The sequence below is a fragment of the Cnephaeus nilssonii genome (genome assembly GCF_951640355.1).
Source record: "Cnephaeus nilssonii genome assembly, chromosome: 13".
Classification (NCBI taxonomy): Eukaryota; Metazoa; Chordata; class Mammalia; order Chiroptera; family Vespertilionidae; genus Cnephaeus; species Cnephaeus nilssonii.
In genome coordinates, this window is record NC_137084.1 from 2524384 (window position 1) to 2551953 (window position 27570).

The window sequence follows — 27570 nt, forward strand, 5'->3', positions numbered from 1 at the left end:
TCCAGCCTCCCCCCGACACGAGGGGCTCGGGGAGGGCGCTGCCGGGACAGGCTGGTTCTCAGCTTCTCACACGCTCCCGGGGAGCGGGGCCAGGCTGTCAGCCCAAGGGTGTCCCACGGCTGGAAGCCCCGGGGAGTGGCCCTCGCTGGCCCCCTCAGTGCGTCTCCCGGTGGCCTCCGTGGAGGCCCTCAGCCAGCGGGCCCCTCTTCACTCGCAGTCCCGGCTGGGGGCTGCGGGGCACCAGGGCTGGCGGTCACCACGGAGAGTCCGGAGGTGGCGGGAGAGAGGCCATGGAGGGTGGCGGGGGCCTCTGGGGGGCTCGGGTCTGCCGTGGAGAGGGCTGGAGCCCCCGGCAGGACGGCGGGGGGCAGCGCAGGCCACCTGGCCGTTGTGTGGGCCCCAGAGGCCGTGGTGGGAGGCTCTGGAGTCGCAGGAGCCCCGGGAGAGGCGGGAGGTAGAGAGGAGGCTCCTGGGGGGGCGGGAGGCCGCAGTGAGGGCCCCGCGGGGGGCGGGGGGGCGGCCTGGGCCCCCGAGCGGCCCCGGGATGCAGTCTGCAGGTTGGACACGTTGGTCCTCAAGACGAGCTGGAGGAAGTGGGGCGCGGGCCGCCGAGGCCGGGCTGCCGGGGGCCCCGGGCAGGAGCTGCAGGTGGCGGGGTCCTGGGGGGCTCCGCGGGGGCTCAGGGCGGCGTCTGCAGGAGGGGGCAGCCCCCGCCTGTCCTCCAGGGAATCTAGAGAGAGGGGCAAACGGACACAGTGGCTCTCCGACAGCCGAGGCATCTCTGGGCGCTGCGTGGGGACAGGGCCCGGGCTTCGTCCTCTGAAGCCTCGAGCCCCGGTGAGGCCCAGCCGGGAGGAGAGCAGACACGAGCGGAGGGAGGCAGTTCAGAGGCCCGGCCACCACGGGCCGTGACGGCGTGTGAGGCACATGAGTGCCCGGCCTCCGCTTCCTCATCTGTGAAATGGGCTGATGGTGACGGGCGCACAGGGCCGCTCCGAGGACCCACCGACACGGAGCCGGGACGTCCCGGCCTGAACCCCAATGGAAACTCCGCACTTGGTTGGTGTGTCCGCGGAGGGTCCCCGCGTAACAAATGTGCCATCTGCTGCGGCGGGGCTGACGCTGGGCAGGCTGCGTGGGAGGCGGCGGGACCTGAGAACACCCTGTCCCTCCTACCAGCTTTGCTGGGACCTAAAACCGCTCCATGAAATTACCCGATTGTAAAGTGGCTTGCTTTCCGTCTCAGCCTGGAGCCCGGAACATCCGGAGGCTTTTCGTACATGGGTGGGGCGGGGGCAAGGGAAGGGAGGAAGGGGTAGGAGAGGCAGAGAGAGTGTGGAGAGGGAGGGCAGACGAAGAGGGAGGGCTGGAGAGAGGCCTGGTCCCGGAGGCCCCGGAGGCGACGGCTGTTGTCACGCACACGAACGCACTGGACGACGACACCGACAGCCGCCCAAGGACAGTCACACCCTCTGACACCCACACCACTGACCTGGACGCTGGGGTTGTGTGACGCGGACGGCACGGGAATCACACTGTGTGTGTGTGTGTGTGTGTGTGTGAATCCTCACTTTAATCCACGCCGGAGGATCTTTTTCCCATTGGTTTTTATAGCGTGGAAGGGAGGGAGGAGGGGAAGAGAGAGAGAAATCGATGTGAGAGACACATCAATTGGTTGCCTCCCTCACGGGCCCCGACCAGGGCCAGGGATCAAAGCGAGGTACGTGCCCTTGACCAGGAATTGAACCTGCGACCCTTCAAGTCCGAGCAACCCAGCCAGGGCAGCTGTTATTTTGTTGTTATTTTTTAAAAAAATCATATTCCACTTAAATAGAAAGCAGTTTGTCCTTAAAAGGAGTCAGGAAGAGCCGCCTGGTGAGCGACACTGAGGCTGCGTTTCAGGAGGAGTCCAGGCGGCACCTCACTTCTTTGGGCCTCATGTTCCCCGTCCGGAGGCAGGAGAGCGGGTGGGAAAGAGCGGGGAAAGGGATCAGAGAGGCCCGCGGGCCCGGCTGGCGTGGCTCAGTGGCTGAGCGTGGACCTATGAACCAGGAGGTCACGGTTTGATCCTGGGTTGCGGGCTCGATCCCCAGTAGGGGGTGTGCAGGAGGCAGCCGATCGATGATTCTCTCTCATCATTGCTGTTTCTCTCTCTCTCTCCCTCTCCCTTCCACTCTAAAATAAATAAAAACATATTAAAAAATAAAAAAGAGACCTAGCCTTGACTCAATACCAGTACAGCTTAAAAACAGACACTGAACTTCTCTGAGCCTCTATTTCCCCATCTGCAAAATGGGGATGATAACAATAGCCACTCTCGAACATTCCCGGGAACATTTAAATGAGATACACTAAAACGTCCCGTCTCCTGCTAACGATTAGTCTCCGGACAGCTGGGGGAATAAATCTCTCAGCTGGCACAGGAGTGGGTGGTGGGTAAACTGAGGAAGCATCTACAAAGCTCTCAGTGGTTCCCAAGGCCTGGCTGCCTGGGGTCAGGGTGTCTGCAGCCCCCCGTCCTGACAGCAGCTCTGCATCCACAGGCCGAGAGCCGCCCTCAGAGCATCCCTCAGAAGCCCGACGGCGGGGAAAGACGTTCCACACTCGAGGAGACCCAGGCCTCCAATCAGTGGGAAAACTCACCGGAAGTTTAAAAAACGTAAAAGAGCCACTTTTAAGGTCCTTCACAGACAGGTGAACTTGGAAGAGTTAAACTCCATCCACACAGGGTCGCGAGTGGGTGGGCGCCGGGAACCGCCACGCCCGGGGAAGGCTCCTCCTTCTCCCTCCGGTAACGGTGCTGTGGCCACGGGGTACCAGGTACCACGTCGTCCTGACGCCCTGAGCCCGTTACTGCACCGACTTACTAACCACGTGTCCGAAGGCAACTCACAAACCTTAAAAACCGCCGCCTGACCAAAGGAGTCTCCCAGCGCGTGCGTTACGGACAGAACGAAAGAGGAAGAAGCCACCGACGCATCCACCAAAAAGGCGGCGGTGAGCAGACCGGATGGCTGGGAGCTTTTTAAATGACAGCCCGGGCCACGTGAATCCTGTGTGTTCTGGCGGTGGCCTGTCTCCCGTTTACACCCCAGAAAGTGACCGCGTGGGCGAACACTGACGACGGAGGAAGACAAACAGCAGAGAATAACTTCCAGGAGTCGAGAGCGCGCAGGAGCTGAGAGCACGGACTCCACGCTCCACTCCTGGCTCTGCAGCGACCGGCCGTGTGACCTCGAGCGCTCACTTCCCCTCTCTGTGCCTCGCCGCCTCCCCTGGAAAACGGGGTGATGGCTGGGAAAAGGCCCGGGAGGTCCCCGGACACATGGAGCTCTCAATACATATCCGCAGCGAGCCTTCTGCAAAGAGGTTCAGTCCCTGACTTCTCATTTTTCAAAAAGGCAGAAAGCAGAGGAAGCGGTTAAGGGAGGAGACCCTGGAGAAGCCAGGGCACGGTGGGCAAACACCCGTCACACAGCGGTCCCCAGCCGGGGCTCACCGGGCGCTGGCCGTGGGGCCGCGAGCAAGCCCCGTCCCCTCGCGGAGCCTGGGGTCCCACACCCTGCGCTACGAGTTCCGTGCTCGTAGGAAGAAGACGGTGGGAGACCCGGACCCGCGGCCTGCGTACCTGGGCAGGAGCAGCAGTCCGCGGGGGGCGAGGCGGCGTCCTCGCAGGCAGGCCGGCAGGGCGCCTTCTCACAGCTCACCTCTCCCAGCTGGGGAAGCAGAGGGCACAGGTGAGGACGCCCAGAGCACCCGCCCACCCAGAGCAGCCCCCCAAGGCCTGCGGCACCAGCCGTGGGACCCACGGCAAGATCCGGAGGCCGAGGCTGCAGAGCGACAGGGGAAGCCCGACACCTTCAGGAAACCGCAAAGACGGAGGTCGCCTCCAAAGACACGCGGGCCGGCGGTCCCATGGAAGACGGGCGGGCGGGAGAGGGGCTCACACGGGCTCAGGGCCTGAGTTTTGCGAAGGGACCGGGCCAGCAGCAGCCCCCGGGGCAGCTCACCCGGCACGTGCACTGGGTACAGGGCTCCTCGTCCAGGGTGAACACCTGGCCGTTCCCCACCTTCCTGCCCTCGAAGTTGCAGTCTGCAGGGGCAGAGGAGAGGCCGTGAGCGCAGGCCCGCCCGGAGCCGCGGGCGTGGGGACGGGTCCCACTCACCTCGGCACACCGGGCAGCACTGGCCGTCGGGGTGGAAAGGGTAGGTGCAGGCAATGGGGCAGTCCACGGGCGAGCAGGCCACGGAGCCCAGCTGCAGGACACAAAACAAGGCCCTTCGACCGGGGGCTGGCGGGACCCCCGGGAGGACAGGTCACGTAGCCACCGAGTGGCCACCAGAACCACCGAGGTCGGAGGAGGGAGCCGTGGTGGGGCGGGGGATGGGTGACGCGGTCAGAGCTTGTCTTCGCGCTGGAACGCAAGCCCCACAGGCCAAGGGCCCGGCCCTGTGCACAGAGCTCATCGGTCACCAGCTGAGCAAACCCATGGACTGCCCAAGAAAGTGAGCACCCGAACCCCAGGAGAGAGGGCCCGGAAGCCGAAGTTCCCCGATGCCACGGCTGTGAACGAGCGCGTGGCCACCGGAGGCGAGATGGCCCTTCAACCTTTCCGCAGGCCCCGCCCCTTTCCGCAGGCCCCGCCCTTTCCCACACAGCCTCAGCACCCCTCCCCTCCCCAGCAAAGCTCCCCGGGCACTCCACCCGTTGGCCTGACAGCAATGGGGGTTCCCATTCTCCAAGCACTAACGGCCCGGCCATCACACACGCCTTTCAGGCGGAGGGGCAGATGGTTTGGGCAGACGTGCGCTCCGAGCCCAGGTGCTGAGCGCGGGGGTTCGGCTCTTGGCACTGAGCTCACCAGCTGTGGGGCCTGAGCAAATGCCCGTCTCTCTGTGCCTCGGTTTCCCGCTCGCAGATGGAGCCGGCGGTGGTGCCCACCCCCCGGGATTCTCCCGAGGACTGAGCTCCTGCTGCACAGGGCTGAGCGCAGGGCTGGCACACGCAGAACACCAGATCCGGAGGCCGAGGCTGCAGAGCCTGCCCCTCGCCCTCGCCCTCTGTGTGAGCAGAGAAGGGCCGCAGCCCCAGGCCCCCCGGGAGAACCCCTGCCCCCCGTCGCCAGGGCAGAGGGCTTTATGGGGGCAGGTGGACCGTCCCCTGGCCCTGGTACAGTGCTGGGCAGGCTGAGGGGCCACGCCACCAGGACCCAGCGGTGACCCGGCTCCTGAGGTCTCTGGCCTCTGCCTCCAGGGTTCAGGAGCTGGGGCAGCCCCGGGGAGTTCGCCGATGGGCAGCTGGGTGGCCGTACCAGGCAGATGCAGCTCAGACACGGGTCCAGCACGGACGGGAAGGTCTGGTTGTTGTGGAAGATCCTGCCTGTGTAGGTGCAGCCTGCGGAGAGGCACGCGGTGAGCGCCACGGCGGGCCGGGGGCGGAGGGGTGGCCGGTGACCCCGCTCCTGCCAGGGCAAAGGTCCAGGCTTATCTGGGGGGTGACGGTCAGGCCAGCTGCTCCTGGTGCAGCTGCCCCAGGGCTGGGGCAGGGACAGCACACAGGTTGGGCAGAGGGGTCAGAATACGTCCCGTCACGTGGGGTCCCCAGCCCAGCCCCCGGGTCAGCACTTCCTCCTCTACCCCTCGCCTGGTGCGTAGGACAGAGGCCTAGGAGACAACTGGTGCCTGCACCACAGCCATGCCCTCTGCTGCTCCCCACTCAGCCGAACCCAAACCCCACCTTCCAGAACATTCCTCCGCACCTCCCCCTCTCGGCCCCCCGATGCCCACGGAGGCCCCATGCACATGAAACCTTGATCATACTTACCTCACACTAGTAGGTAAAAAAGCAGGGGATGAGACAGTAGGGAAGTATTTTAAAGGGAAAATACACTGAGTGGCCAGATTATTATTATGATCTCTGAATGCATAATAATCTGGACACTCTGTGTGTGTGTGTGTGTGTGTGTGTGTGTGTGTGTGTGTGTATACATATATATATATATATATATATATACACACACACATATATATATATGTATATACATATATATGTATATACATATATATATATATATATTATAGGCCTGGTGCATGAATTTGTGCATGGGTGGGGTCCGGCCAGCCTGGCCAGGGGGGGAGGGGACATGGGCGGTTGGCTGGCCTGCCTGCTGGTCGAACTCCTGGTCAAGGGGACAATTTGCATATTAGCCTTTTATTATATAGGATATACACTGAGTGGCCAGATTATTATGCGTTTAGAGATCATAATAATCTGGCCACTCAGTGTATATATAACATATCTAGTATGTTAGGTAGAGATGTATATTATGGATATGTTAGATACAGATAGAGACATAGACATAGATATTAAATCACCAAGAGACTGGGAAAACAAAACCATGAGATTTAAGTGGTAACGGGCCCTTCTTCATTTTTTATTTTTGCTCTCTGTGTGTTCTACATGCTCTACGGTGAGACGTTGCTTTTGAAACAAGGGAGAAGCTTCTATGAATAAACTATCCCTTCCACGCGCTCACTGTTCTCTCCCTGTCCCCAGGTCTGGCTCCTCGCCACCCGCCCAGGCTGCAGGCTGGGCACCCGGACAGGGCCTGCCATGAGCAACTTCTCCACATTTCTGAGCCTCAGTTTCCTCATCTGTGAAATGGGGCTGCCCACGGGGCAGTTGTGAGGGCCTGGATGGCTGTGCGGTGCTTCGCACAGAGGAGCCTGGTGCCCAGGAGCCCCCCCGCGGGGCATTACCTGCCGAACAGTCCGGGCAGCACTGTCCCGGGATCTGGATGGGATGAGGGCAGGAGTCCACGCAGTCTGTCCGCTTGCAGCTCACGGAACCATCTGCCTGAGGGACCGAGGAACTTCACCGAGACCCCGCCTGCCACCCCGCCAGTCTCCGCCCCACGCGCACTCGCCCCCCTGGCCCCCCCAAAAGAGAGCAAGGCTGCAAACTGGCCAAGGCTTGTCCTCAAGGCGCCCTGATGCCGCAGGAGGGGGCAGGCCTCCCCCAAAGAGGACCCGTGACTTGGGAAGGGGTGTGAGCCTCCCGAAGGCCCCATCTCCAAGGACGGGGAAGGTCAGAGCGGGGGCTTGGTCCCTCGGCTTCCTGTCCGCCCCAGCAGCAGCCAGGGCTGCGCCATCACCCCCCGATTCTGCCCTCGGCATCGCCCTGGGACCCTGGCTCACCCCACCAGCGGAGTGCAGTAAAATCCCGTTTACATACCCCCCCCCCCCCAGGTGTCTATTTCAGAAGACAAGTGCCCTGTCGGCTTTCTCTGTCCCCTAAGCACCCGAGTGCTCATGAGCCTCCCGAGTGACTTCCTCATAACCCACTCGAATCCCGATGGCACGCCTCCGTGTCTGTAAGGGTCTAAGCCTGCAGGGATCCTCAAACTTTTTAAACAGGGGGCCAGTTCACTATCCCTCAGACCGTTGGAGGGCCGGACTATCGTTTAAAAAAAACTATGAACAAATTCCTATGCACACTGCACATATCTTATTTTGAAGTAAAAAAACAAAACGGCAAAAACACCCGCATGTGGCCCGCGGGCCGTAGTTTGAGGACGCCTGCTCTAAGGCCTTTCACAAAAGGCACGTCGGAGGGACGCCCAGGCTGCGCTTCACAGGCGGATGCACCCCCGTCACCCCTTCGCCGGCAGGAAGGCGGTCTGAGCCGCAGGTCAGGGCGGGGGGCGGGGGGGTGTCTGCCCCACCAGGCCCAGGTGACGCCCTCGGCCCCCGGTGCAGGGGCCGCTGTGCACACAGGCTAAGGGCCTGGCTCCCGCAGCAGAGGGAGCGGGTGCAGAGACCCGGAGCCCACACGGCTGCTTCTCGGGGCGCATGTCTGCACGTCCATCCACCCGCCCTCGGCCTCCAGCACCTTCTCCTCGCCCGTTTGTGAGGAGACACGGCCACACGCTTCACACCAGCGACGACACTCACTCTCACAGGAAAGGCCTGCACCCCTGGCGGCAGGACCCTCCGCCGCCTGTGCCCGGGGACCCCTGCCTGCAGGACGCCGCCCCACAACGCAGCAGCACGCCCTAAGGGGACGCCCAGCGCCTGTGCCGAGAAGTCTCCCGAGGTCAGCACATGCCGGTCACAGCCCTTTCGGTCAAAACGGAGCTGGATGGGGCAGGGACAGGCTGAGGGGCCGGAGGCGGCCCAGCTCCCGGGGGGCAGGGAGCCTGGGACACGAGGACGGGGGGTGGGGGGGGGGGGGTCCGCTCGGAGTGCGGAGGGGGAGCCGGAAAGCAGCTGAAGGCGCGCAGGTTGTCATTCACCTGGCAGATGCATAACTCACAGGGGTCACCAGGAGACCAGATCTGTCCCACAGGAAACTCGGCCCCGTTGTCGTCAAGCGAGCAGCCTGGCGGGGGACAGCGAGGGAGAAGGACATGTGGGTCCCCAGCCCCCCAGCAAGGACAGACGCCTCCTCATCCATGCTGTGCAGGCAGCTCCGAGGGGGTACACTCAACCCTGCCCGGCACCCTCGTGAGTGTACACAGGCCCAGTCACACCAACACACGCTCACACGTGCACCCGTGAACACACATTCACATGGAGAAACCACCCGCACAGACACACACACACATGCACACAGACACACACACACACATGCCACACACACACATGCACATATACACACACACACTCCCACATGCAGATGGCACTCACACACAGACACACACACACACACACACACACACATACACACACACACTCCCACATGCAGATGCCACTCACACACAGACACACAGACACACACAGACGCACTCTGAGCCCCGGGGGCAGCTCAGCCGCCCCCTCCAGGCTGTGCTGGCGCAGCCCCGGGACGCACGGCCGGGCGCTCACCTGTCTTGGGCGCGGGCTCCCGGCAGGTGAAGCAGCACTGCCCCGGGCCCAGCCACCACTCCTCGCGGGGGCAGTCCAGCTCCGGGCACGGGGTGAAGGCGCATTCCACCTCCCCGTCCTGGGAGAAAGCCGGAGGGCACGGCCAGTGAGGGCAGCCCCCCGCCTGGGCCAGCGGAGGGCTGAAGAGGGGCTGCCCTCCCCTCCTAAGCCACAGAAACCTCCAGGGAGCAATAGGGAGGCAGGGCGAGTCCTGGGGGGGGGGGGCCTGGGCGGAGGCTGGCGGGGCCTGGGAACGTGCCAGCTGCTCGTCTGGAGGGTCCCCTGCCCGCGGGGCCGCCGCCACCGGCATCCCTTCCCCTCGCTCTGCAAGGCAGCGTCCGCGCAGGCTCCCCGCCACCTGCGCCCCCGCCCTGCTCTCGCTCTGCAGCCAGACAACTTCCCACGCACCAACCTGATGCGCTCGCGCCACCACTTAACCCCCAGCAGCGCCAGCGCCACCAAGCCCAGGCCCTGGCCCGGCCGGCAGAGCCTCTCACGACTCAGTCTGAGGCCGAGGCTGTCAGCTCCCCCGCCCACCCCCGCCCAACAGGCTCCTTCCCCTGGGCACTGCCCTTGGCCAATGGGCACCGGGTCTTCCAGGGGCGATGGCTCCTTTGCCCCCGACTCCCTGGGGAGCCAGGGAGCATACACAAGCCACCACTGCTCCGGGCTCTGACATGCCCATTGCTCATCCCATCGCCCATCACTCATCCCATCGCCCATCACTCATCCCATCGCCCATCCCATCGCCCATCCCATCGCCCATCCCATCGCCCATTGCCCATCCCATCGCCCATCACTCATCCCATCGCCCATCACTCATCCCATCGCCCATCCCATCGCCCATCCCATCGCCCATCCCATCGCCCATCACTCATCCCATTGCCCATCCCATCGCCCATCCCATCGCCCATCCCATCGCCCATTGCCCATCCCATCACCCATCACTCATCCCATCGCCCATCCCATCGCCCATCACTCATCCCATCGCCCATCCCATCAACCATCCCATCGCCCATCCTATCGCCCATTCCATCACCCATCACCCATCCCATCGCCCATCACTCATCCCATAGCCCATCCCATTGCCCATCACTCATCCCATCGCCCATCCCATCCCATTGCCCATCCCATCACCCATCACTCATCCCATCGCCCATCCCATCCCATTGCCCATCCCATCGCCCATCCCATCGCCCATCCCATCACCCATCACTCATCCCATCGCCCATCCCATCCCATCGCCCATCCCATCGCCCATTGCCCATCCCATCACCCATCACTCATCCCATCGCCCATCCCATCGCCCATCACTCATCCCATCGCCCATCACTCATCCCATCGCCCATCCCATCACCCATCACTCATCCTATCGCCCATCCCATTGCCCATCCCATCGACCATCCATCCCATCGCCCATCCTATCGCCCATTCCATCACCCATCACCCATCCCATCGCCCATCGCCCATCCCATCACCCATCGCCCATCCCATCACCCATCCCATCGCCCATCCTGGGGAATGCACACTCCAGTCCCAGGGCATCAGCCCGAGCCTCGCGCGGCTGCTCTTGGCTCCCGTCCTGCTCCCCTCACCCGTTCTCCTTGGAGCGCTCCCTCAGAACATCGCCCACAGGAGAATCCCACCCCAGGCCCAACCCAACAGGACCCGCCTGCAGCCTCCTCAGGTCTCGCCTTAGCACCCCTCCAAGAAGGCTTCCCGGAGCCTGCAGTCTGGCTAGGAGCTTGGTCACCTGCCCACCCCCCACCGAGGCTGTGGGGCCCCTGACAGAGGGGACTGGGGCTGTCTGCGCCTGGCTGTGTCCCCAGTGCTCAGCATGGCTCCAGGCACACAGTAGGTGCTCTACACATAGCCCTGCCAAAGGATGAACCTCAAGGAGCCGGCGGGAAGGCCTTGGTAGGCCGGTCCCTGAGCCCGCTGCTGCCTCGGTCTCCCTTTCTCTGCGTGCCAGCGTCTCTCCTCCTGGCTGAGGCACCCTGGGTCAGGGCTGTGCCCTGCGCCCTCCCCATCACCCGCCACGTCGGCCCCCACCTGGCAGACGCAGGTGGTACACTCGTCGTCATCCCCACTGAACACGGCCCCGTCTGCATGCCACCGGCCGTGGAAATGGCACCTCCCTGCGGAGAGGAAAGGGAGAAGCAGCTCAAGGCCTGTGTGTGGGGGGGCAGATGAAGAAAAAGGGGAGCAATGGGGGGGGGGCTCGGGGAGGCTGACACTCCTAACGCACTCCACAGCACAGCCCACGCCCCAGAACCCCACTCACTTCTCCCCTCCACACTCCCAACAAAATATATGCTATTACAGCCCAGCCAGTGTGGCTCAGTGGTTGAGCGCTGACCTATGAACCAGGAGGTCGGGGTTCAATTCCCGGTCAGGGCATATGCCTGGGTTGTGGGCTCGATCCCCAGTGCAGGAGGCAGCCGATCCACGATTCTCTCTCATCGTTGCTGTTTCTCTTTCTCTTCCTCTCCCTTCCTCTCTGAAATCAATACATATATATACATATAACATGCTATTACTTAAAAAACGACAGAGAATGAGCCACGGGTAAAAACATCCTTCACCAAAAGGGTAAGGGAAGCCCAGAACTCAAGAGGAAGAGAAGAGAAGAAAGGGAACGAGACGGGCCAGACACGGAGACAGCTCCGGGCACCTCGCCCTCCGGGGGAGCTGGGAGGACTCGGGGAGAGCCTCTCACCCGAAGACCCCCACAGGCAGCAGCAGCCCCCAACCCGCCCAGGCCCAGCAGGCGCTAGTCAGGCTGCCCTGGGTTCAAATCCCACCCACACGACCCACAGGGAGTGACTCGCTGAGCCTCCGTTTTCCCGTCTGTTCAGCGGGGTTGCTAACAGCTCCTGCCTCCTAAGAGTACAACGCCTATGCAAAAGGACGTTTCAATTAAAATTAATACATAACATTTAAAAGTTAAGAACAAATATTTTAAGAGGATGCCAACTCTGAAATGGGTAGACTCGGGTTCAGCTCTGCGCCTGTACTCACTGGTGTGCCTCCGGGCAGTGCCTTGAGCTCTCTGAGCCTCAGTTTTCTCACCTATGAAATGGAGCTACGAATAGTGCTCCCTCAGGGCAGTGCCTACAGTCTGGCAAGTGTCTGCACAGCACTGAGCCGGCAGGGAATGCCGGTGACGGCGATGAGGTCATCCCGGGAAACAGAACCAAATTTTTTAGAAAGGACCAGCTCGGCAGTGGGCAAGTCGAGGCCCATCTCTGTCGTGGGCTCCACCCCGTCTGCCTGTGTTGGAGGTGCCTCCGGGGCCAGAGGGCAGGCCAGGCCTCGAGCCCAGTCTGGCACCCAAACCACTGAGTACAGAGTAGGTGCTCAACTAAAACGGGCAGTTTGAAATGCTTCTCCTGATCTGAGTGTCTAAGCCAGTGGTTCTCAACCTTCCTAATGCCACGACCCTAAATACAGTTCCTCATGTTGTGGTGACCCCAACCATAAAATTATTTTCGTTGCTACTTCATAACTGTAATTTTGCTACTGACTCGTATTGTAAATATCTGTGTTTTCCGATGGTCTTAGGCTCTACCGCAGCGGTTCTCAACCTGTGGGTCGCGACAGTTATGAAGTAGCAACAAAAATAATGTTATGGCCGAAACCAGTTTGGCTCAGTGGATAGAGCGTCGGCCTGTGGACTGAAAGGTCCCAGGTTCGATTCCGGTCAAGGGCATGTACCTTGGTTGTGGGCACATCCCCAGTAGGGGGTGTGCAGGAGGCAGCTGATCGATGTTTCTCTCTCGTCGATGTTTCTAGCTCTCTATCCCTCTCTCTTCCTCTCTGTAAAAAATCAATAAAATATATATTTAAAAAAATAATAATAATAATGTTATGGTTGGGGGTCACCACCACATGAGGAACTGTATTAAAGGGCCGCGGCATTAGGAAGGTTGAGAACAACTGGTCTAAGCGGAAATCAATCCCTCTCTCCTCCACTCACCTCGCCCCCAAAAATACACTCAAAAGACACACCTCCCCAGAACTCACTAACAAGCTGCTTTCTCCCACCCACCCCACCCACCCCCAGTCACCCACCTGGAGCACAGGGGCAGCAGCCCGACTCCGGGGAGCTCTGACAGGGGCCGGGAGGACACTCGGGGGAGATGCAGGACACGTTTCCAGCCTGAGGAGGTGAGAGGCGGCGGGTGGGGGGAGGGGAGGGGAGAGTCAGGCTCTGGGGGCCCCGCAGCCATTCCCCGCCAGTTCACACCCACCGGCTTCCCCTCCAATGCAGAAGCCCCTAACGGCCCTCCCAGACCTTCAAACGCCTCCGCGGTCACAGCAAGGAGAGCCTGAGGGACCCGTGTCTGGCGTTTACTTGGGGTGTTTAGAACATCTCCCCTTCCCCCCTTCCGAGGCGAGGGCCGGACCGGAGGCCAGAGGGTGCTGCCTGCCCGGTGGAACGCCTCGCCAGCCTCCCACCACGTACCCCCCCACCTCCCCGCCGCAGCACACGGAGGCTGCGGGAGGACGAGAGGCGGCGGCCAGAGGCTCCTCCCCCAGCACACCTTCCGGTGCAGCCAGTTCTGGACCCGCGCCTACGTTAGCTACCCAAAGCGTCCAACTTAAAACCGTATCTTGAAACACTTGAGGTTCAAACCAAAAAGCCCCTGGCTCTGGAGCCAGCCAGACCCGAGTCCGGGGCGCTCCTCCTCTAACGTCCGACCAAGTCCATCGCCCTCCGACCTCGGCCGCCCCGGCTCTCAGGGAGGCTGAGGATCAGGTGAGCTGAGTCTCCCGCAAAAGCGCTCGGCTACTGCACACGTGGCGCCAGAAAGGGCTCGGCGACGGGTGCGGCCGTGTCTGCGTGCCCCACCCCGCGCGCACTGCAGCTTCGTCGTGGCTGCCAGGCCAGGGGCTGCTTTTAACGATCGATGGTCAGAGGGGGAAAAATGCCCGGGACGGGGCTCAGTGGTTGGGCGTCGACCTATGAACCAGGAGGTCACGGTCTGATTCCCCGTCAGGGCACAGGCCCAGGTTGCGGGCTCGATCCCCAGTGTGCAGGAGGCTGCCAATCAATGATTCTCTCTCATCACTGATATTTCTCTCTCTCTCTGAAATCAATAAAAAATATATTTTAAAATAAGTGAATAAAAATAAAGATGGTCAGAGAGAGGCAGTGAGGGCTGGTTGGCTCAAATCCCAGCTCTGCTCCCTCCCAGCCTCAGTCTTCTCATCTGTAGAATAGGGACAGTCAAGCTGACCCCGAACAGCTACCAGGAGCCTCGGGTGAGAAAACGGGTGAACGCACTCAAGCCCTTGCCTGGTGCGCACTGGGTGCTCGTAATCAACTCCCCGTGACCGCGCCTGGCAGTGTCTGGCACACAGTAGGTGCTTAGTGAGTATTCCTGGAGGGGGCTTTGCCGAAAGCAGCGTGCTCTCCACACGCTGAGTCTGGGAGCGAGGGCGCCTTCGTTGTGCTGGCAAATACTTTGCCTGCAGAGAAAAGCAGCTCCCTGGTGGGGGGTTCCCAGGGCCTCCGCCCGCCCCTCGCCCGACAGCCGGCCCGGCTGCCAGTTGTCTTCCCTGCTCAGCAGAGCCTCGCTGGCTCGGCGGACCTGCAGCCTCACAGGTCCCCCAGGCTTTTCAATTCCACGGGTTCCGACCAAAATCCACAGCCTGAGAATCTCCCTCCAGCTGTCCCTCCGTTCCAGCTCACCTCCAACCCCTCTTCCCCGCCTCCGAACCCCCAGAGGGCGCCGAGGCTCACCAGGCAGACGCAGACGGTGCAGTTCTCCGTGGGAGGGGAAAACACGGCCCCCTCGGCTCTGAGGACGCCACTGTGAAAACAGCCTGTGGGGGGCAAGCAGGCGGGAGCGGTTCAGACCTCCTCAAAGCAGAGCGTGTGGTGTCATCACCATTCCAGGCAGCATGCACCTGCGCCTTCTATCACGGCGGGAGGCCCGGGAGGGGCGGATCCAGGTGCCCAGCACTGTGTGGGCTAAGACCCCTGGAGAGCTACAGGGGGACACCCTACAGGATGCCCCTGGGAGGGGCAGGGAGGGTCCCATGCACGTCTGACAAAACCCAACCTGTGCTGAGAGCATGACCCTTTATTCCCATCCCGTCGGAAAGGCAGCCCTGGGCTCAAACCCTGGCCTGCCCGCCCAGGTCCTCGAGTGGCCTCGGCCATGTCCCTCACTCTCTGGGCCTCCGCTGTCTTTCCTGTAAAATGGGAATGCCAGCATGTGCCCTGCAGGGGGCTTAGAAGGGTCCACAGCGCAGATGTAAAGTACCCAGACTTCACTCTCCGGCTCAGTACAAAGCGGGGACACGGTAAGAGGTCACGACTGTCATCCAGAAAGCCGGCGGGGCCTGCTGCCCTAACCCGTAGGGAGGCTTTCTCACGGCCGCGGCACCCTGTCACCACACAACGTGCACTCAGGCCCCCAGCTCCACCCAACAGAACCTGCTTTCTGACAAGACTCAGCGATGCGTGTGCAGTGCGTTCTGAGGAGCTCTGTTGAAGGGCCTGTTAAGAGTGGGGTCTTTATCCTAACAGCAGTGGGAAGCAAATGAAAAACTGCAAGCAGACTGGAGGAGAAAACCAGAAGGGGGTACGATTTACAAAGGGTTACTCCTCTGGCTACAGGATGGGGCGAGGGAAAGGGACTGCAGCGTGCATGTGGAGAGACTCATGGAATGGATGAATGTATGGACGGACGGACGGATGGACAGATGGATGGATGGGCGGACGGGCAGACGGACGGACGAATGGATGGATGAATGGATGGGTGAATGGACAGATGAATGGATGGATGGATGGATGGATGGATGGATGGATGGATGGATGGATAGACGGATGGATGGATGAATGGATGGATGGATGGATGGATGGATGGATGGATGGATGGATGGATAGACGGATGGATGGATGAATGGATGGATGGATGGATGGATGGATGGATGGATGGATGGATAGACGGATGGATGGATGAATGGATGGATGGATGGATGGACGGACGGACGGACGGACGGATGGATGGATAAATGGATGGATAGATGGACGGACGGATGGACGGACGAATGGATGGATGGATGAATGGACGGATGGACGGATGGATGAATGGATGGATGGATGGATGGATGGACAGATGAATGGATGGATGGATGGATGGATGGATGATGGATGGATGGATGGATGGATGGATGGATAGATGGATGGATGGATGGATGGATGGATGGATAGATGGATGGATGGATGGATGGATGGATGATGGATGGATGATGGATGGATGGATGGATGGATGGATGGATGGATGATGGATGGATGATGGATGGATGGATGGATGGATGATGGATGGATGGATGATGGATGGATGGACGGACGGACGGACGGACGGACGGACGGATGGATGGATGAACGGACAGATGAATGGACGGATGGATGGATGGATGGATGGATGGATGGATGGATGGATGAATGAAGCTCAGGGGGATCCCAGAAGATGAAAAGTTCCCCTTGAGGGATATCACAGCATAGACAGCGGTTCTGACTGTGGTCCCTGGACCAGCAGCATCACCTGGGAACTGGGTAGGAATGCCGATTCCTGGCTCTACCCCACATGTGCTCAATGGGAAGCTCTGGGGTGGGCCCAGGGCTCCCCCTTCAGGTGATCCTAAGGTCTGAGAGCAGCCTATCAGCGGCAGAAGGCCTGGGGGAGGGAAGAGGTGGGACCACACGGGGAACCCACAGCCGCCCTGGACCAGCTCCCACCTGTACAGGACGGACAGCAGCCCCCATCTCCGGGGGGGATCGGGTGGGAGCAAGCAGCTTCACACGTCGCCTCCTCACAGGTCACCTCGCCGTCCTGGAAGCGGGAGTTCCGGTCACCACGAGACCCCACACCCGGCCAGGGCAGCCCGAGGATTCGCACCCACCTCGCACCAGCATTGGGAACACCCGGGCGCTGTCCAGTGGCTCCCCGACTCGTACGTGGCTCCCAGGTGCCAGCAGGCAGAGGGCCCTGGTGTGGGCTGTGGGGCCGTGGGGCCCCTGGGCGAGGAAGGGGTAACCCCCACCTTCTCATGCGGTTGTGAGGAAGGTCTGAGGGTCCCCAACAGGGGCACGCCGGGCACTGGGGTGGCCATCGGGGTGGTCAGCAGCCTCGCCAGGGCAGAAGGGGAGGCTGCCGGTAGTGCTGAGGTGTGAGAGGGCAGGCAGGTGGTCCGGACTCCCGCGGGGGCCCCGGGAGCCCCAGAAGGAGGGGGGCGTCCCGGGGAGAGGGCGGGCCGGCCGGCCTCGGGAAGCAGCAGCAGCACGTTGGGCGGGGGCTGCGGGGGCTGCAGGATGGCGGATGGGGCCAGCACGGCCGTCGGGAACGCTGGAACGAAGCACAGGGCTGTCCTGAGGGCGGTGGGACCGAGGGGCCGGACTCAGCGCCACCACAGTCACCGAATGCCTCTGGGCCACTTTCTCCAACACGATGGGTCCAGCGCCGGCCGCTGGGCCTAAAGTACTGGGGCTGCGCCTGGTACTCCACACAGGGAGACGGATGGGAAAGCAGCCTAAGCGCAGGGGGCTGGGAGGGCGGGGCCTGGTGCTGGGAGGGCGGGGCCTGGTATTGGGAGGGCGGGGCCTGGTGCTGGAGGGCGGGGCCTGGCGTGGCTGAGGGTGGGGTGGGGAAGGGGGTCAGAGAGCCAGGAGGCGGGACTGGTCACTCACCTTCACAGGACACCCGGTCAGCCCGCAGCCTGAAGCCAGGTCGGCAGGTGCACAGGAAGCTGCCCACGGTGTTGTGGCAGGCGTGGTGGCAGACCCGCCTCTCCTGCGGCCTCCGGCATTCGTTTACATCTGCAGGAGAGCCTCGCTGCCCACGGCTGCCTTGTCAGGGCTACCGAGCCTTTCTTCCGTCATCCCTTAGACCGCAAGGCCGGGGGTCTCCCTGCCCGGGGTGTGGGGTGACTCAGATGCCTGGCAGTGGGGCGCAAGTCTATGCTAGTGCCCTCGGCAGGGTCATGCATCCAGTCGGCGTTTAATGGGTGCGCCAGGGACTCATCCCCCAACAGCAGGCAGCAATGATCGTGCTGGCTGGAGGGGAGCAGCCCGCTGGGAACCTCAATCCATACCTCGCACCCTCCCACCCATCGGGTGTCGGTGGTGTGGCCCCTGCTGAAGAGTCTCAAAACTCACTGCCCGGCTAGGGCTTCAGGGCACACACCGAGGTTGGCTGGAACAAGGTCCTTTTCCAGGCCCCTGGGACCCCACCTCCACCCCGTAAGCCCAGATCCAGCCACACGCCAGTCCCTTGCCGGAGACTCCTGCCGATGGGCTGAGAAGACGGGGCCGCCTTCCACACCAGAGGCACTGAGGCGTAACATGCTCCAGTCACCGAGGGGAGCTCAGGCAGCCAAGAAAATGGGTGAGGAGAGGGCCCTGGGGTGTATCCGGCAGGAGGGTGGCTTGAGCGAAGGCTCAGGTGCTCACAGGCTCGGGGACAGGAGGTCCGACTGCCTGCCACCGCTCCGTCCCTGTCCCTGCTCTGTCCGTCTTCCTGATGGGCGGCCTAAGTGCGAAGAGGACAGGGTCCTCGCGACCTTACCTACACAGGAGTGCCGGTTGCCGTGGAGATGGAAGCCGGGTCTGCAGGAGCACCGGTAGCTGCCAATGCTGTTTCTACATCTCTGCTGGCACGGGGTCCCCAGGCATTCGTCCGTGTCTGGAGGGAACAAATGAGGCTAGGCTCTTTCCCCGCGGCGTTGTGGAAACATACGGTCCCTCCCCTCTCATCGCCATCCCCTGCCCCACTCAGGGCCTGGGGGACCATCTTCACCCCTTTCTCTCTGCCCACATTCCGTGTATCAACTCCTCAGTGCCCCCCGATCAGCCTTCCCTCCATCCCCACTCATATCCTCGTCCCGGCCACCTTCTCTAGGGCAGTGGTTCCCAGCGTGGGGCACACGCGCCACAGGGCGGCAATTAGACTTTTATGGGGTCAATTCGAGAATGAGTTATTCACAGTGAGTTTTTTGCATTTCTATGGTTCCAGGGGCCTCGTATACAGTATCCTACCTAATAATAGACAAATACGCAAATTGACTGCACCTTCGCTACACCCAAGCCATGCCCACCAACCAATCAGGACGAGTATGCAAATTACCCCAACAAAGATGGTGGCTAATTTGCATATCAAGACAGCGTAGAAAGAAGCCAAGAGCTGCAGAAGGGAGCAAAGCTTCGGAGAAGCAAGCTAGCCGGGGGGAGGAGAAGGGAGGAGCGGAGGCGGGGCCGGGGGAGAAGGGAGAAAAGCAGGCGGGCTGGCGGAGAAGGCGGGGCAGGGGAGAAGGGAGAAAAGCAGGGGGTCTGGCCGAGAAGGCGGGGCGGGGGAGAAGGGAGGAGAGCAGGCAGGGCGGGGTAGAGTGCAGCAGGGAACCCTATTGCAGGATTTTTCCTGCAACGGGAATGCTAGTATAAATATATATGGTGACACATTTATGCATCTCAGGTCTCTATTATATGTTTTGAAACTTTACTTGCTATTCTTTCCTATCACTTCCTATTATTATTATTTTAAAGTTTCTTAGTGATTTCCTCCTCAGGACTTCCACTGTCCTTTCGTTCTTTTATCTTTCTCTTTCATGGATGCCATGTTCTTAGGAAGCTTGTTTAGACCAAGTTCATGGCCTTTTAGGCTTCCTCCACGTGAATAGGAGTTTGCTTTTTGAATAGTAAGAGTTATATGTCACGGGGGTGGGGCATCAGGATTTTAGAGGTGCTTAGGTGGGGTGTGGCCAGAAAAAGGCGGGACCACTGGGCTAGTCTGGAGAACAACAGCCTCACGCACCTCCCTGCCTCTCCCCGTGCTCCTCCCAGGCCACCCTCTGCACAGCCCCCCACAGGGCACCTCTGACCAGGCCCTCTCCCTCCCCGGCTCCCACCAGCACCGATGCAGCACCACAGTTCACAAACCCTGGGCTGCCCTTCCCACGGGCTCCCCGGTCCCTCACCTTTGCTCTGGCTTAAATTCTTGCCATCTTCCCAGTGCACCCCACTCATGTGGGCCTCCCCTTTGCCCACATTCTCTTGTCTGCTTGGACTGCCTTTCTGTCTCGTCTGATGGAAAACTCCTATTCATACCTCAAAACCCAGCTGCTATAGCACCTCTTGTTAAAGCTTCCCCGAGCCGGTATTTGAAAAGGCGAAACCCTACATGTTCATCCGTGTTCATCCGTAAGAGAAGGGTTGGAGCTGCGGGACGTTTGCACTGCAGGGCACCAGGCCGCAGTTCAAAGAGCAAAGCAGGGCTGTTGGCCTTGATGGGGAGAGATCGCCAAGGCAGATTGTTGGAGGGGGAAAGCATGCAGCAGAATGACTGGGTTCGAGTTCCAGCTCCGACATGGTCTCGGGCCAGCTATCTAATGTCTGTAGGGCTCAGTGTTCCTATCAGGAGAATGGAAATGAACTTCAGAGGATAATTTGGAGGATGAAATGAGAAAACGCAGCCATAGTGCTTAGCAAGGTGCCAGACACGATCGTTCAGGACTGTGAGCTGTTCATTTCTTATGACATCTCTGTGATCTCTGTGATGGTGTGTGTGTGTGAGTGTGTGTGTGTGTGTGTGTGTGCGCGCACGCGGGTGTGTGAGTGTGTGTGTGTGTGTGTGCATGTGTGTGAGTATGTGTGTGTGTGTGCATGTGTGAGTGTGTGTGTGTGTGAGTGTGTGTGTGTGTGTGTGTGTGTGTGAGTGTGTACATGTGCTGGGGAGAGGCAGGCAGATTGATAACCATGTGCTATGGATGAACTGTGTCCCCCAAATTCACCGGGTAAAGCCATAACCTCCAAGTGATGGTGTTAGGAGGGGGGCCTTTGGGATTAGGTTGTGATGGGGTCTGGAGGGTGGGGCCCTCAGGATGGGATTGGTGCCCTTAGAAGAAGAGACGTCGGGCTCGGGGACCTGGAGGTCCAGACTGCCGACCTTGCCCTGTCCTTCAACCCCGGAGCCAGGCTCCCTCCCTCTGCCATCTGCGAGCCAGGAAGAGAGTCCTCACCAGGAACGGAGTGGCCCGGCACCTGGACCTTGGACTTCCACCTCCAGAACCGTGAGGCTAACCTTGTGTTGCTCCAGCCGCCCAGCCCGCGGCGTTCTGTCACAGCACCTGAGCTCAGACCCAGGTCGCTTTCGGGGGGGGGAGCAGGGTGCAGGAGTGGGGGGCCTGGAGCTGGAGGCCTCTAAGCCGTTTCTTACAACGATGACATCAAACGACAGGCTAACACTGCAGGGCGCGGGGGACGTGTGGGGCTGCCTCGTGGGCGAGGGCTTCCTTACCTGACTCCTCTCGGGGAAAGTCAGCCTCGATCGGATCGTGAGGGGCCGTGTTCACAGGCCGCTCTCATCCTGCTCCCTTAGGAGGGGAGACGCCTCCTCTTCCGTGGGTCCCCCCGCTCCTACCCCCGTCCCCGCCTCGTGCCTTTGCTCCCCCCAGCCTGGGCCGCTGTGGCAGGATGCTTCTCCCTGGCCCTGTCTCCAGAGCCAGGCCCAGGCGGCCGGCCCCGCGGCAGCCTCACCGCCCCTCCCGGAGCCGCTCACCTTGGCAGCTGTGGCGGTCGGCGGACAGCTGCATGCCCGGCCCGCACTCGCACACAAACCCGCCTTCCGTGTTCACGCAGTGGCCCTCGCAAGAGGCGCTTAAACACTCGTCGATGTCTGGGGAGAGAGGAAACAGCCTGGCGTGGCCCACGGTGCCCGTGGTCAGGTGCGGGGAGAAAGCGCCCCGCACGGACCCCGTGCCCACCCCACCAGGGAGAAAGGCCAGGCGCGGGAGTCACCGCGGACGACCAGGGGAGCCCAGAGGGGAGAGGCCGAGGGCCAGGCCTCCTCTCTGACCCCCGCAGACTGAGGACCAATCGGATGGCCGGGCTGAGCCGTTCCCCGCCCAGGGCGGCCCCACAGGGCAGGGGGCGTGGGCAGGAGGCTGGCAGGGCCCCTGCAATGCTTAGTGGCGCCGCTGTGCGCACAGGCCCGCAGGGGACACTGAGGACACACGTGGGACTGAGACACGGCGCTGGCTCCCCAGATGGTCCCAGTCTGATAAGGCAGGAGCCGCGGCACACGCCCTGGAGGCCACACGGGGCAGTGAGATGTGCCCCGCAGGGAACGCCCAGGCCCAGGGGAGGAGAGATGGCAGAGGACCAGGAGGCTCCAGGGGGCGGGGCCAGCGGGGGGCGGGGGGTGGGGGGGAGTCTGAGGAAGCTCTGGGAAGCACAGGGGAGACCTGGGCCCCACCTGGCAGGAGAGCACGGGTTCCTGCCGGGGCGGGAGGGGGGGGGCGGGAGGGGGGGCGGGGTCAGGGTTGGGGAGCTGGTTAAGGCTCGGCTGGGCAGCACCCAGGGCAGGTGACTGGGTACAAGCAGTGCTTGGGGAGGTGCAGGCCTGAGGGGTGAGGGGGGCTGGGAGGCAGACCTCCCCACCCCTGCTTCATAGCACCCCTTCCCCCGCCGAGAACCACACGGCTCTGCAGGGCCTACAGGACCGGCTCTGCCCGCTCTGGTCTGCACCGGAGTCTGCCCCCAGGCCCGCGGGGCCGGACACCTCCATTCTCCGTACCCCGGCCCTTCGGAAACACGCCCACGGCTGCCAAGAAGCCCGCCCTGACCCCAGCCCCTGGGACCCTGGTGGCCGAGGCCAGTGCACCCATCCCCCCTCCCCCCGCGCCTGCTGTGACATCGCCCTCTGGCTTCTCCTCGGCCCAGTTTGCTCTGCAGCCAGAAGTGGGTGCGGAAAGTGCTCCCCACAAAAGGCATCAGGGGAAGAGGCACGACTTCAGGCGTCCTGAGGGGCGGCGCGCGGAGCCCCAGCAGCCAGGTGGTTGGGCGCCCCGCCGGCGGATCTGGGACCGATCAGCGCCCACAGAAGCCTCTGTCGCGGCATCATTTACGGCGGACGCACTGCAGACAAGCTAATGAGGGTGACAGAGCCGGGGGGGTACACTCCACAGCCGCGTGTGCAGCTGTTAAAAATTATGTTGTAGCCCTGACCGGTTTGGCTCAGTGGATGGAGCGTCGGCCTGCGGACTGAAGGGTCCCGGGTTCGATTCCGGTCAAGGGCAGGTGCCTTGGTTGCGGGCGCATCCCCAGTAGGGGGCGTGCAGGAGGCAGCTGATGGATGTTTCTCTCTCATCGATGTTTAACTCTCTATCCCTCTCCCTTCCTCTCTGTAAAAAATCAGTAAGATAAAATATATTTTAAAAAATTACGGTGAAGGACTATTTCATGCTTCCAATATCACATCTAGTGAGAAAATTCAGACAAAAACTATAGGAAAGGGGTGGTTTCAACCTCATAAAACGCATAGCTATGCATGCCTCTCACACACACACACACACACACACACACACACACACACACACACGTACCCGCCTGCAAACACGTATGCCCCCAGGAGAAGGGCAGGAAGAGCTTCCTCTTTCTTGCCAATACGGCTGGGGGCAGCTCGGGGACACGCTGGGCTCTCGCCTCACCGCCTTCCTCTCCGTCCCAGCGTGCCCAGGGGAGCTCTCTCAGGTCTGCACTCGGGGGAGGAAAGGGGGTTCTTTCAAAATCGAACCCCCAGAGGCGTGGGCGTCTCGGGAAAGATGCCAGCAGCTGTCGCCGTGGCTGCAGGAACTTCTCAAAATCACAGGCACACCACGCTTTTACAGAGTAAATCTGGAGTTTCGCTTTTCTGATCTTTCCAAGGTCACTTCCCCCAGCAGCCGTCCTCGGTCAACCCTCCCGAGGCCCAGCGTGCCCCGGCGGGTTGCGGCCCGTTGGCGTGTGTACCGCGCATGCCGTCACTGTCCCCCCGCTCCGCGCCTGGCCCCCGAGAGGCGAAAGAGCAGGGGGCACACGCCTTTGGCGCCATCCTCCCTCCCTGCCGCTCTCCCACTGCCGGCTCCTCCTGCCCAGCCCTGCGCCGGCATCTCTCTGGGGACCATCCTGGCAGGAGGGGCGGGGCATGGCTCCTGCTGCCCCCCCCCCCCCCCAGGACCCAGGCCTCTTACCGGTGCACCTGATGCCCACCGCCGTCTCTGTCATCGAGAAGCCCACGGGGCACACTCGGGCCACCTCCTGGCAGCCGCCGTGGTTACAGGCCAGGTCGCAGCCGTACTCCCCGCAGGGCCCGTGGGCATCTGCAACGGGCAGCACACAGGTGAGCGCGCCACGCCCAGGTCCCGGCCGCCCCACCCGCCGGGCTCCTCCTGAGTTCCGCTGGGAAGGTGCCTCTGGAGGCCAACAGGCCTGAGTGTAAGCCCAGCTCGGCCACTCACTAGCCACGGCACCGGGGCAGCCACTGATTCTGTGCCTCCGCCTCCTCGTCCATAAAACGGGAAGGAGTGCCTGCCGGCTAGGGTTGTAGGAGACGCCATGCGAGGACACCGTGCCCAGGGCCTGGCACAGCCTCAGTGCTCACAGAGCTCTCCCCAGGGGCCATCGCCCGCCCCCAGGTACCTGGGCAGGTGGCCCCTTGCTCTCCATCCTGGCAGGAGCAGACGTTGGGAGCGATGCAGACGCCACGCCCGCAGCCAAAGGAGCAGAGGGCTGGGAGGAGAACGGAGGTGAGGGGCGAGACGGGGGCCCCAGTCTGCCCCAGCCCAGGGAGGGAGCGCCTGCTGGGGAGGATGTTTGGGGCCCGGGGACAGGCACTTACGAAGGATGCAGTGCCCACTGCCCATGGAGGGCGCCCAGCCTGGGCAGCAGCCACTCCCGAACCCCGAGAGGCAGACGTGGGGGCCCAGCTGGCGTCTGCAAGAGAGGAGAGAGCACATTCCACGTTCTGATGCGTCTACAGAGGGGCGAGCGCCTCCCAAGCCAGTCAGTGGGCCAGTCGGTCAACAAGCAGCTCTCAGGACCCGCAGGAGAGGCGACCGGAAGTTTCCAGAGAGAAAGGACCCGGCAGCCCGTCCGGAGGCAGCAGAGACCCAGTCTCTGTCCTACAGACACCTGCCCGGTGAGCACAGCGGCGTGGCCAGGAGAGAGGGCCTCCCCGGGCCGCAGCGCCGCGGAGGGAAGCGGCAGTGGATGGAGAGCCGCAGGCCTGGCTGCCTCGGGGCCTTGCTCCGACTCACCCGGCCACCCCTCCTGGGACCCAGGTCTCTGCTCACGTCACCTTCTCAGTCAGGGGCCCTTCCTTGCACCCTTACCTTGCTTCATTCGTCTTCATGACACTCCCTCCCTGGGACATAAAATTGCTTATTAACTTGTTGGTCTTATTCACTGTCTGTCTCCCCTCCCCCTCCCTGAGGACAAGGGCTCCATCTTTTTGCTCACCCCCACACCCGGAGCAGGACCTGACACACAGTAGGTGCTCACTAAATGGCTGTTGAGGGAAAGGTTGAGAAGAGAAGCCAGCAAAACGCAGAAGGGGAGGGCAGCTGGACCCGTCCTTCCCCAGGTGACATCTCGGGGGAAGGGGGGGTGCCAAAGGGGGGAAGAAGAACCGGCCGTGCCCGCTGCTGGATGAGGCTCCTCAGTGCAGCCTCCAACAAGCCAGATGCCCGCTGCGGGGGCGCTGGGCAGACAAGCAGCCAGGAGAGAACAAACGCGCTGGGACAGCGGCCACGCCAGGCCTGGCATGGAGCTCCGGGTGCGGTCAGGGGGCTCCTGGAGGCTGGGCTGGGGAAGGGGCGCAGGGACGGCCATGCGCGTGCAGGGGGATGCTGGGTGGGAGGGAGCGTGGGACACGGGCCCGGAGGGGGACAGACACGCCTACCACTGGTTCTGTGATGGGCCGGCAGCGGAAAGCCCTCCGGCCCGGCTTCACCCGGAAGCCCACGCAGCAGAACCGGACCCAGGAACCCTCCCACCTGCGCTCCACCTGTGCGGAGGCCGATGGGCACGGTCTGCGGGCCAGGCCTCTGGGAGCACCACCCACGAGGGCCCTGGCACAGCCGCGGGGCTGAGGGCATGGTGCGCCCGACAGACCCGCCCCCCTCCGGGGAGAAGCCCCTGCCAGCCGTGACCAGCTGTCCGAGCAGACATGTCTGCAGGGAATGGCCCGCCCCGTGTTCTCCGAAGCCCGCTGCCCTCTGAGGTCATCACAGCAAAGGGGGGCCCTGGAGGAGGGGGACCCACAGGGAGGCCCAGCCACGCCCTTGCCCGAGAGATGACGTCAGCAGCCGGGGAAGGACCCGCTCTGGAAGGAGAGGGGAGCCAGCCCCTGGCAGATGTCAGGACGCCCCGGGCCTGGGGCGGCGCGGCGGGGAGACAGGTGGCAGGAATGCTCCCCAACGCGGAGCCCGGAGTCTGAGCAGACACTGGCGGCGGCGGCGGCGGCACACACGTGTGAGCCGCGAGCTGCGCCCCCCGCAGGCCGCCCCTGCGCCCCCACCCCCGCAGGCAGCGGCCCACGCCAGGCTGCGCTCCAGCCGATCCCCCCTCCCCCCGCGGCATCACGCACACACGTGCTCCGCGGACCGGCGGGAGCGGACCCGAGGGGGCGGCGGCGTCTGTCGGGGAAGAGCAAAGGGACAAACACCCCACCCCCGCCCGCACCCACGGGCGGAAACCGAAACGTGACCCCGCGAGACCCCGCGGGTCCAAGGTCCGCGGCGCGCAGAGCCGGCGCCAGGAACAGCCCCCACCCCGAGCGGCCGGCGCCGGGAGCCAGGCCCCGCCCGGGCAGAGCGCCGCACGTTCTCCGGCGAAGCCCGCCGACCTGGAGACCAGGCGGGCAGCCCGTCGGCCTCCCTCGCCCCGGTCCGCGCTGCGGGGCGACCTCAGGTGGGCTCCCCAGCGCCCGGCCCTCCGTCCCCTCCCGTCCCCTCCAGGACGGCCCGGACCCAGGCACAGAGATGCGCGCGAGGCACCGCTGCAGTCTCTTTGTCCGGCCCCCACGGACCGCGCCCGCGCGGGGACAGAACCCCAAAGGGAGCCCCGATTCTCGGGTGCCGGCGGGGAGCGCCCCCGCGGCGGGACAAGGGCGGGGCGCGGGGCGCTCACCTCTCCGTCCCGAGGTGCCCGGACGGCTTCCTCCCGGTGTAGCCGCGGGCCGGGGCCCCGGGCAGCAGGAGCGCGACGCCGGCAGCCGCTAGGAGCAGTCCGGCCCACATGACGGGCGGCGCGCGTCCCCCCGGCCGGCTGGCTCCGGCGCCGGGCGAGGGAGGGGGCTCCCGGCCTCGCCCCTCCTCCTGGCGCCGCGGGGAGCGAACCAGCGCGCCCCGAGCTGGCACGCGGAGCCGAGCAGGGGCGCCGGGGACGCCCAGAGGAGGGGCCGGGGGCCGCGAGGGGATCCCGCGAGCGCGGCTGGAGGGTCTCGGGCACCTCGGAGCGGAGCACACAAAAGGCGGCGCCTCCCGCCCGCCCGTGGCCTCCTGGGGAGGCGCAGAGTCCCGGATGGGGTCAAAGATCGGGGACCCCTGGGGGCGGGGTTTGCCCTCGGCCCACTCCCCTGCCTGGGTTTGGGATCCGGCTTCCTGAGGAGGGCCGCGGGCGGCAGGCGGAGGCCCGCGGAGGGAAGAGACTTGGAGCAAGGCTGGCGCTGGAGCTGCTGGGGCCCGAGGTGCCGGTGTCCCGGTGTCCCGGTGCCGGGTCCTTTCCCTGCTGGGCCGGTCCCAGCCGGCCAGCGGACCCCGCCGGTGGGGGTGGTGAGCAGGTGGTGGCGGCCAGGATCATCCCGCGGAGGAAGCGGACATCCGCCTTCTCGCTGCGGG

The 27570-nt window shown here is 63.0% G+C and overlaps 1 protein-coding gene across 1 annotated transcript; it reads right to left on the minus strand.

Moving 5' to 3' along the window:
* On the minus strand, positions 1 to 27255 carry VWCE (von Willebrand factor C and EGF domains). Its single transcript, XM_079788216.1, has 20 exons — positions 26861 to 27255; positions 24570 to 24664; positions 24371 to 24460; positions 23923 to 24051; positions 21471 to 21587; positions 18486 to 18602; positions 17609 to 17737; positions 16825 to 17267; positions 16661 to 16754; positions 14654 to 14736; positions 12979 to 13066; positions 10957 to 11042; positions 8866 to 8983; positions 8295 to 8380; positions 6760 to 6856; positions 5313 to 5395; positions 4167 to 4257; positions 4011 to 4093; positions 3629 to 3716; positions 1 to 730 (listed from the first exon to the last, which is right to left on the minus strand). Exons 1-20 carry the CDS (start codon positions 26968 to 26970, stop codon positions 189 to 191), a joined length of 2769 nt encoding a protein of 922 aa, XP_079644342.1. The 5' UTR covers positions 26971 to 27255; the 3' UTR covers positions 1 to 188.
* Positions 27256 to 27570: the final 315 nt, after the last annotated feature.

Coding starts and splice junctions, on each gene's coding strand:
- VWCE (XM_079788216.1), bottom strand. CDS start 26,970: ATGTGGGCCGGACTGCTCCTAGCGGCTGCCGGCGTCGCGCTCCTGCTG. Junction 18,603..21,470: donor CGACCGCCACAGCTGCCAAG/GTGAGCGGCTCC, acceptor TGTTCCCTCCAG/ACACGGACGAATGCCTGGGG. Junction 4,258..5,312: donor GTCTGAGCTGCATCTGCCTG/GTACGGCCACCC, acceptor TGTGTCCTGCAG/CTGGGCTCCGTGGCCTGCTC.